General features: G+C 50.4%; 1 protein-coding gene across 1 annotated transcript in view; it reads left to right on the top strand.

The window, feature by feature from the left end:
* The window catches only part of LOC108802868 (copine-3-like), a 29,980-nt gene that overhangs the window by 14,852 nt on the left and 3,987 nt on the right, over nt 1-11,141 (top strand). The window contains 4 exon segments of the mRNA XM_018574723.1: nt 801-860; nt 2,397-2,530; nt 3,169-3,255; nt 8,719-8,738. Coding sequence (XP_018430225.1) covers nt 801-860; nt 2,397-2,530; nt 3,169-3,255; nt 8,719-8,738 — 301 coding nt within the window.

The raw sequence follows: 11,141 nt of genomic DNA, 5'->3' as shown, positions 1-11,141 counted from the left end.
TTCATCTACAGGTCACATACAATGGAAGGATGGTAAAAAAAGGGGTTATTGTACAGATAAAGTGCAGGATAAGGGAGGTGAAAGGGTTAATATACAGGTCAGAGCAGAGATTGAATGGAGCTGGTATATACAGGAGTAGAAAGGGGATGAAAGTGTTAAACATTTTATTGGGCCTTTTGATTTGTTACGGCTGCTGCTTTTAGGGACCAAAAGCATTTACATTAACATTCATGCAGACAAATTTAAGTGACACTAAACTTAGGAGTTACAGCTTAAAAATACATTCAAGTACCTTAACTATTAATAAAAATGTATCTTATTTGTATCTCACGCGGCTGTCGATCCTCCAATCATCTCTGAATTCATGCTGACACTGTCTTTCCTTCTGCAGGGTGACTTCTTTTGTTCCCCATGGTCCCTGTGTGTGTTTTAAAGTAGTCACTGCTCCAAGCTCACTCCCGTGATGGACTACAATCTCAATAAAAATTATTAAACTAAACATGAGATTTCTTCACTAGATGTTATCTTTTATATTCAACATATGCTGTAAAGAAAGTTTATTTACTGCCATTGGATCACAAAAGTTGCTAAAATCTCATTGGTTGTTGTGGGGAGAATACACTTCCATGTATCATTTCAACCTCACATGGCCTTATTTAATAAAAGTGTTTGAGGGGAAAGTTTGTTAATAATATGTGTTTATGACAGCCCAGCAGATGGCAGACACTGCTAGCTAGAAGTTGACATTTTACATCTTGTTTTATTGCCTTTTGTATTTATATATTGTTTTTTCCTTCAAGATCACAAGGGAATACACTTTTCTGGATTATATAATGGGTGGATGTCAGATGAATTTTGTTGTAAGTATTCAAATGTTTCTTTTTATATATTTTCTTTGATGCATTACATAGTCATTTTTGTCTGCCTTTCAAATACACGCATGCAACAGGATCTACCAGGTTTAGTTATTAAGCCTCTTGGATCAATGTAAGTGATATCATGGGTTGAGAAAGTTGCTCTCCCCAGAATAAGGATAGACTGACGATGGTTGGCTAAGAATTTGTTTTTGGTCTTTTCAGGGTACACATACGGCGTTCGCTCACCTGTCGATCCTGTCACAGCTCTCTGCCGTGACGGGCTGGATTCCCCCCTCCCCGCTCCGATCCGCCAGCGCTGACTGGCGGAACGGACGGGGGAGGGGGCAGGTACAGCTGGCTCTGCCTCTAGATAGGCAGAGCCAGCTGTCAGTCACGCAGCTGGGCGGATACCGGCATAATTGTCGGGATCCGCTTCAACTGCGGCGTCTCAGTATACAGCGAGCTACAGCTCGCGGTATACTGAGTCTAGGGTGACGGGAGGACGCTAGTTTGTGTCCTCCCATTGCCCTAAGGAGAACTATGGGGAAAAGCCTTAACCCCATAGTTCTCCTTTAAAAAGTAAAGCATGGAGAACGATGACAGCTGCAGATCGTGTGCCTTCAGAAACACATCAGGCATAACAACTTTCATATTTTTGCTCCCTTAAACTATAAGGAAGTTGAACCTGCCAAATTTCAAACCTTGTCAAGCACCCACAGAGATTGTGAGTGCGACCCTCCTTCATCAATGTCTGCAGAAGTTGCTTATCATGAGTTGTAGACAGCATAGACCGTGTCTATTTCAGAAAGTGTGATACATAGGGCCCAGTCTTCTAAGGACGGAACTGTCCCACACAGCCTGTGTTGCTGCATAAGCAATAAAATTCAAATCGGAACATCTGAATCTCATTGTTTTTAGCATTGGAATATGAACTGTCTGAGACAATTCTTCCAATAATGTCCACCTCTGGGCAAAACAAGCACCCCTTTCCAATCCCCTTAAACTGATTGCTGGCATAGGAAAAAATATATATTTTAGCTCTAACTTTACCTACCTAAATCTGTGGTCCCATGACATTGGGAACCCAAGTCTGTTTATAGCCCGCGAGGTCCATCTTTGGTTGTCCATAGGGTAGTTTGTGGTGTGTCCATGTCACTGTCTGCATAACGTGAACTGTCCCCTTTGGTGGCAGCGGCACTTCTAGAAGCAGGGTCCTTGAACATTTGCTTAAGAGGCATGTGGGTTGTAAAGCGACTGGTTCCCAAAGAGATAGTGGGGGGAAATGCTACATCCCCACTGTGAATAATCAACTTTGCAGACAGAGGAAGATATTTTTGTGAACACCAGTGATGAAAAAGGTCATTCATGTACAATGCACAGTTAGAACAGTTAGAATGTCATATTTGCCTGGAGCTGAGCTGTAAATATTTTGTAAAGCTTAGCAGTGTAATCTACCCTTATACACATGACACCTTTCATGTTGTATCATACTATTTCTTTATTTTAATATACTCTTCGCTATGCTGTCTCTTTATATAGGTTGGCATTGACTTCACTGGATCCAATGGTGACCCTCGCTCTCCCAACTCTCTGCACTACATTAGTCCTAATGGTGTCAATGAGTATCTTCATGCCATGTGGTCTGTAGGCATGGTCATTCAGGATTATGACACGTAAGCTCTTTCCAATTCTGAATTCACTCTTTAAGACTGTGCAAATATTTCAGCTTCCATTGGTTTAGAGCATATCCAACATTAAATGGTTCCGTTGCGTTTGCACTACATTTTGATGCGTTTCGTGCAGTTAGATATGCAGGTAAAATAGGACAAGCATTACTTTTTCTGACTGCATCTGAACGGACTGCAATGGTGTGAATTAAGCACAAAAAAGCCCATAGGAAAGCATTGTGATGTATTTTGACTGCAACAGTCAAAATAAACGGACTGCATCACAACTGCATATGGTATGAACTGGCCCTTAGAGAGATTTCCCTTCACTTCCTGTTTTAGGGACAGCATTTTACCAGATAGGAAAGGAGAGAACAATTTCCCCTCACTTGCTGTCCTGGGATCATCCCCTCTCTATCCTAAACTAAAAAAAATGTTTTGTCTATAGATACACAGCTCATGAATGCCAGAAACAGCCATAAAAAATATAAGTATTCTGTTTTTGCAGCACTGCCTAGGATTGTATATCAATGGGCCTATAAAAGTTTTGTAAATTATTAATTACAGGGTAAATTTTGTAGTTTGAACTAAAGCCACATTTTAATTGATACTCTATCATTGTATGTTTACTATTTTGTTTGTAGAGACAAGATGTTCCCAGCTTTTGGTTTTGGGGCCCAAATACCACCAACGGGACAGGTAACATAAACATTCTCTCTCAATCCCCCCCCACCACCACTCCCCCCAGCACACAAGGCTGCCTCTACGCACAAAGTTCAGAACTAAGCACGGGAAAAAGATCAGCAGCAGGTAGACTGCAGGCGATACTGGTGACCAATCCTTTGTCCACTTCATGTTATTTTTTTGGGCACAGCATCCACACCACAGGTCCACTTTAAACAGAGATAAGCAAGCATTGCACATCGGAAGTAGTAGATTGCCAGGTGTTCCTTTGAGTTCCTTTGTTTCAGATTGAAGTAATTGCACAGGGTTGGCCTGTAGTTATAGTAAGTTTCTGGGTATTTATACGAGGACCATCTCCCCCTAAATTGGCTTTCTTAATGCTGGCTATCATGCTCTTTGTGTTGAATATTCACTACGGTAGACCTCTTCCACAAGCTCGTATTAAAATATTAATATGTGCATTATAATTCCTGTAACTATTTTTCATAAAATAATAATGTTCGGGGGCGTGTCCTGGACATGGCGGCGTGAGGAGCACATCAGGAGAGCTGCGAGGCCGCGATCTACATTTTGCACTTCATACAAGGACAATCTCACACGGGAGGACCCCGCTCCGGCATGTCTAAACGCCGCAAGGACGGAGGCGACAAAGGGATGCCTGCAGAGGAGGCAGTTCAGCGGTTCTTCACCCCTCGGGCCCTGACTTCCACGTCCCGTGGTGGCATCAAGATGGCGCCCGCAGCGTCGGCACCCGTCTCTCCCCGCCGGACGCGCGGACGGGAATCCCCGGCTCGCAGTGTTTCGCCGATGGGATCAAGATACCCCGAACTGCCTGACCTCGATCGGGACACTGACGGAGACTCGGGCCCGGACTTTCCTGCGGATGTCCCTGTGGAGCTGCGGGCCCTCCTGAAATACCTGCCCACCAAGCAGGATTTTGAGGCCATGGTCACCCGGGTGGAAACCGAACTGCGCAGCGACCAGCGTGAGGTAAGACGGGAGGTTCGGGGCCTAGCCGCAGAGGTAGTGGAGGTTAAGGCATCCGGCTCCTTGATGGACACTAGGATAGCCTCCCTTGAAATGGCGGTCACGCGGTCGGACCACCGCTTCACCGAGCTCCAACTCCACATGGAGGACAGGGGTCGGAGAAACAACCTCCGTTTCCGAGGCATTCCAGAAGCCACTGAGGCTCCAATCTTCAGGCCACAGTGCAGGCCATATGTGCTCCCCTTCTCGGTGACACAGCCCCTGCGGAGATAATCCTGGACCGGGTCCACCGAGCTGCAGGCGCCCGCAACCTTAACAACCCTCGCCCACGCGATGTCATATGCCGCGTGCACTACTTCACCATGAAGGAGGCAATCCTCATGCCTCCTTCCCTGGCCGGCCGCTGGAATTTGATGGGGCTCAGATCCACATACTACCGGACCTCTCCCGCAACACCCTCAGGCGCAGGGCCCTTCTCCGCCCGCTCCTGGACCAGATCATCCAGGCGGGAGCAACATACCATTGGGGTTATCCCTTTCAGTTGTTAATCCGCAAGGGGGATGCTACCTACCAGCTACGATGCCCGGGCGATATCCCGGGCCTATCTGCCTTCCTAGATGTGGAGATCTCACCACCTGAAGACTGGCTGGGGGACATATCGGATGCTACCAGGCCGCCCCTTCACCACCTGAAGACTGGCTGGCGTACATATCGGATGCTACCAGGCCGCCACCACTACCTCAGAGGCCTTCAGGCTCCAGATCCCGGTCCTCGCAGGCTGCCCCGACCCGGGCACGAAGAGCTGCTGATCCTTCTTCCTCATCGGAAACTTAGTTGGCCTGAGGGTACCCATATTCGGGTCCTACCTACTCTCTTTTTTGGTGTTCTTCGGACTCCCTATGGCCCCATATGGCGCAATCTTAACAACCCTCGCCCACGCGATGTCATATGCCGTGTGCACTACTTCACCATGAAGGAGGCGATCCTCAGGGCGGCGTTGCCCGGCCGGCCGCTGGAATTTGATGGGGCTCAGATCCACATACTACCGGACCTCTCCCGCAACACCCTCACGCGCAGGGCCCTTCTCCGCCCACTCCTGGACCAGATCATCCAGGCGGGAGCAACATATCGTTGGGGTTATCCCTTTCAGTTGTTAATCCGCAGGGGGATGCTACCTACCAGCTACGATGCCCGGGCGATATCCCGGGCCTATCTGCCTTCCTAGATGTGGAGATCTCACCACCTGAAGACTGGCTGGCGTACATATCGGATGCTGCCAGGCCGCCACCAAGACCTCAGAGACCTTCACGCTCCAGATCCCGGTCCTTGCAGGCTGCCCTGACCCGGGCACGAAGAGCTGCTGACCCCCGTTCCTCATCGGAAACTTAGTTGGCCTGTTGTTTATGCTTGATTTATTTTTCCCTGAAACATGACCGCCACGCTGGGACTGACTTGCTCTCGGTTCTGTTGTTGTGCAGCCGAGAGGGAGTCACGCGAAGACGCTCGGTCCTGCTGTTGATGTTCACTGTCTACGGAGGTGTGGGCGGTGCCGCCTGAGGGGGCCTACCAGTTGGACGGTTTATTCACCAGCCTGCGGGAGGCCCTTGATGGTTGCACAGTCCAGACACTCTTGCGTGGTGCGCCACCATTGTTTGCAAATGTTTACCCCTGTTCCCTGCCGGTATCTGGAAGTCAAGCGGGGAGGTTCCCATGGAAGGGACTTCCCGGTGCTCTGTGGCGGGGTCCACCTGAGGGGGTTTTGCCAATCGGTTGGGCAGTTTCACCTGCCGGTTGGGGGCCCTTGATGGTCGCCCCTCCTAGCCAATTATGCGGGGTGCACCAGTATTGTTTGCTAACGTTTATACATACTCCCTGCCTGTATCGGGGTGTCAAGCGAGGAGGACCTCGTCTGCCACCCATGTCTGCTATAACTAACGTGGCCTTTGCAGGGGGGTATCATGGGATCCTCACCGCTTTCAATGTGCAAGTATAATGACGCCACATGCTAACGGCCTCTACGGGTGCTCCTCTGGACACCTGTCTTAACACTTTCCCCAAATAGTGTTCACCCCCTATATGCGCTTCTCCTCTCCTGGTCCCTGCTGCTAATGGGCCTCTGCAACTCCTGCCCAGAGATGCCTCCGTTCCGCCTTATCTCTCACAATGTCAGGGGTCTGAATATACCCGAGAAACGGGCCATGGTGTTGCACGACCTGCATAGACAGCGAGCCCAAATAGGCTTCCTACAAGAGACCCATTTCCGCTTAGGCCACGCCCCATCGCTCAGAGATCGCAGATACCCGACGGTGTATCATAGCTTCTCGCCTGATAAGAGATCCAGGGGGGTCTCTATTGTACTTGCCAGAGGATTGCCATGGACATATGTGGACATGCAAGCAGGGGAGGACGGCCGACTACTGATGGTGAAGGGTAAGCTGGAAGCGCAGATGGTCACCCTCATCAATGTGTACCTTCCTAATCAAGCCCAGATCCCATTCCTTGAGAAGGTATTGACCCTGATAGAGGACTTCAAGGAGGGGATCCTAGTGATAGGGGGGGACTTCAATCTTTTACTGGACCCGGCAGTGGACTCCTTCAGGCCTACATCGCGCATGTCGGGTGCAGCGCGGCGTCGGCTTAAGAAGTGCCTCCACTCTCACCAGCTCTCCGACGTTTGGAGGGTCCACCACCCCCAGGGGTGGGATTACTCATTCTACTCCTCGGCCAAACAGACTTATACTCGAATCGACTACTTCCTGTCCACCACTCCGCCCTCCTCCTCATTTCTGGGACAGCAATAGGCAACATTACCCTTTCTGACCATGCCCCTGTACAGATTCAGCTAGATGTGGGCACGACGGGCACCGGACCGTGGCTTTGGCGTTTGAACGAGGCCCTGATTCAGGACCCGACCCTTGCGGGGGAAATTGAGGATGACCTGCGCACTTACTTTTCCCTGAACCAGGCTTCTGAATGTTCCCCTTATTCGATTTGGGAAGCACACAAGGCATACATTAGGGGTACCTTGATTAAGTTGGGGTCTCAAATCAAGCGCCACCGCCAGCAACAGATTGACTCTCTTTTGACGCAAATCCATCTTCTCGAAACCAGCCACAAGCGAAACCCAGACCAGTCACTGATGGCTAAGCTGACTGTTTGTAGAGACTCACTGCGCTCCTTATGCACCCAACGAGCTAAGGCAATGTTAGTTAAATGCAGGCGTCATTTCTACGAATTTAGCAACCAATGCAGTAGATCCATGGCCCATGCCCTACGGCAACAGAGGTCTACGACCTTTGTTGCTGCAATGAAATCGCCCTCGGGTGCTCTTCTCCATCTGTCATCAGATATGGCGGATAACTTCAGATCCTACTACTCGTCCCTCTATAATATTCCACGCCCAGGGCAGCCCAGAGCAGCAGAGTTACACTCGTCCCGGATCAAGGCGTACCTGTCCTCGTCAGCGCTCCCCTCGCTTCCACCCGAGGTTATTGAGCTCCTGGAGAGCCCGATAACGGAACTTGAACTCACGGAGGCTCTGAAGCTGACCAACTCGGGCAAGGCCCCGGGTCCGGATGGATTCACCCTGCTTTATTATAAGCGATATGCCCCCACCCTTGCCCCCCACTTTGTGCGAGCCCTAAATTCGGTAAGAAACACAGGTGTCCTGCCACGAGACTCGCTCTCCGCACACATAACGGTGATCGCAAAACTGGGAAAAGACCCGAAGGTATGTCCGAGCTACCGTCCTATCTCCTTATTGAGCGTGGATACCAAGCTATTCTCCAAAATACTGTCTATGCGGCTTCTCCCCTATATTACAGCAATAATCCACCCTGATCAGGCGGGCTTCATTCCTACGAGGGAGGCCAGGGACAACACCACCCGAGCTCTGAACCTAATCCACTCGATCGTGCCGAAGGCCACTCCTGCCCTTTTGCTATCTACGAATGCGGAGAAGGCCTTCGACAGGGTCGACTGGTCCTTCATGAAGCACACCCTGGAACATGTGGGCCTGGTACCACATATGCTTTCATGGGTGATGTCCCTCTACTCCACACCAACAGCCAGGGTCCAATTGAACGGGGCACTATCGCAGGGCTTTTCCATCTCCAACGGTACTCGCCAGGGCTGCCCACTATCCCCACTAATCTTTGTACTGACCCTGGAACCCTTACTTCGCGTGATTAGGGCCAACTCGGATATAGGAGGTGTAATAGTCGGAGGTCGAACCCATAAAGTGGCCGCTTACGCCGACGATCTTCTCTTCTTCCTGACCTCCCCAGAGGTATCCATCCCGAACCTACTTAGTGAATTCTCCAAATACGGGGATCTATCGAACTTCCATATTAACGCCCAGAAATCGGAGGCTCTGAACCTCACCCTGCCTAGCTCAGGCACAACGACTCCAGCGCAACTTTCCATTCACATGGTCTACATCTTCTCTGAAGTACCTCGGAATCCAGCTTCCGCGGAATCTGGACGATACTTATTCCCTCAACTTTTTACCATTGATGCAGAAGATCAAAGAGGATATGTCAGGGTGGTCCCGTCTTGGTCCGGATGGATTCACCCTGCTTTATTATAAGCGATATGCCCCCACCCTTGCCCCCCACTTTGTGCGAGCCCTAAATTCGGTAAGAAACACAGGTGTCCTGCCACGAGACTCGCTCTCCGCACACATAACGGTGATCGCAAAACTGGGAAAAGACCCGAAGGTATGTCCGAGCTACCGTCCTATCTCCTTATTGAGCGTGGATACCAAGCTATTCTCCAAAATACTGTCTATGCGGCTTCTCCCCTATATTACAGCAATAATCCACCCTGATCAGGCGGGCTTCATTCCTACGAGGGAGGCCAGGGACAACACCACCCGAGCTCTGAACCTAATCCACTCGATCGTGTCGAAGGCCACTCCTGCCCTTTTGCTATCTACGAATGCGGAGAAGGCCTTCGACAGGGTCGACTGGTCCTTCATGAAGCACACCCTGGAACATGTGGGCCTGGTACCACATATGCTTTCATGGGTGATGTCCCTCTACTCCACACCAACAGCCAGGGTCCAATTGAACGGGGCACTATCGCAGGGCTTTTCCATCTCCAACGGTACTCGCCAGGGCTGCCCACTATCCCCACTAATCTTTGTACTGACCCTGGAACCCTTACTTCGCGTGATTAGGGCCAACTCGGATATAGGAGGTGTAATAGTCGGAGGTCGAACCCATAAAGTGGCCGCTTACGCCGACGATCTTCTCTTCTTCCTGACCTCCCCAGAGGTACCCATCCCGAACCTACTTAGTGAATTCTCCAAATACGGGGATCTATCGAACTTCCATATTAACGCCCAGAAATCGGAGGCTCTGAACCTCACCCTGCCTAGCTCAGGCACAACGACTCCAGCGCAACTTTCCATTCACATGGTCTACATCTTCTCTGAAGTACCTCGGAATCCAGCTTCCGCGGAATCTGGACGATACTTATTCCCTCAACTTTTTACCATTGATGCAGAAGATCAAAGAGGATATGTCAGGGTGGTCCCGTCTAGCCTTTTCCTGGACAGGCAGAGTTAATGTTATCAAACAAAATGTTCTCTCGAGATTGTTATACCCGATTCAGGCGTTGCCCATCTCGATCCCCAGGGGGTTCCTCGGGTCAATTCAGTCCCTGATCACGAGATTTGTGTAGGCCCAAACAGTCTGGAGGTTTGGCTCTACCTGACATTCACTTCTACCATATGGCAGCCCACCTGACGCGGATACTGGACTGGTGCCGCCACGAGAAGCTGAAACCTTGGGTCTCCTTGGAGCAGTCTTTCTCACAACTGCCCCTCAAAACTCTCCCGTGGTGCCCCAGAATCTCTCAGGTAATACGTGCACACCCCACCTTGGGGCCGACATGGAGGGTTGCCAGAAAGATATTTGATTCTAGACGGATCTCCCCCTTCCCCTCCCCGCTCCTCCCGGTGATAGGGAACCCCGAATTTTCGCCTGGGCTGCACAACTGGGCCCAAAGGAAAGGTGTACGGCACTTCATTTTATTCAGGGACCGGGCTGGCCGACATTCTCCGACATGGACAGGGATCCCATCCTGGCCCCACTGGGCTTCTGGCGGCATTTTCAACTTACCCACTTCCTCACTACTCTTCCGAGCCCCGTAGCGATGACACGCTCTCTCACAACTTTCGAGCAGGAGTGCACCTCCCTGGGACACTTACCCAGAGCCCTCTCGCTGTGCTATCAGTTGCTCCTAGCCCCGGACTGTGATCTTCCTTTGCCATTTATGGCAGCATGGGAGAGGGATCTGGGACTTACCTTTTCTCCCAATGACACCTCAAGAATCTTGCAGCTATCCCTAAAGTCCTCTATAAGCAATCGGTATCAGGAATCAGGGTACAAAATACTTACCCGATGGTACCGTACTCCCAGTAGGTTGTACAAGATATTTCCTGACTCCAGTGACTGCTGCTGGAGATGCGGCTCCTCCCCTGCGGGCATGTTCCACATTTTCTTGTCCTGTCCATCGCTTCAAGAGTTCTGGTCCAAAGTTCACTCCATCACTCAGAGGTTCTCGATCTCCGACATTCCCAAGGTCCCCTCATTTTATCTACTTCACCTGGCCGCTGATTCTCTACGGAGCTACAAAAGGTCCTTGGTGATTCATCTTGTTAATGCGGCTAGAGCATGTATCCCGGCCTCGTGGAAACAGGTCTCTCCTCCCACCGTAAAGCTGTGGCTCAGCAGGATCAGTGACATCAGGCAGATGGAGGACCTAACCAGCTCCCTAAAGGGAACGGGGACTCAATTTTGCTATACCTAGTTTGAGTGGGACGAATTCTCATCCTCCCCGGAATACTTGAGCCTCCTGGAATGAGACTGCAGAGGGGCCCTACTCTCTTTCTCCCTTCTCTCCCTTTTTCTCCTAACTCTTCCTGGTCTTTATTACAGTC

This window comes from Nanorana parkeri, unplaced genomic scaffold (genome assembly GCF_000935625.1).
Source record: "Nanorana parkeri isolate BGI_ZX_2015 unplaced genomic scaffold, ASM93562v1 scaffold3187, whole genome shotgun sequence".
Taxonomy (NCBI): Eukaryota; Metazoa; Chordata; class Amphibia; order Anura; family Dicroglossidae; genus Nanorana; species Nanorana parkeri.
Note: the sequence above shows the minus strand (reverse complement) of the source record. Positions and strands in the feature narration are given on the sequence as shown.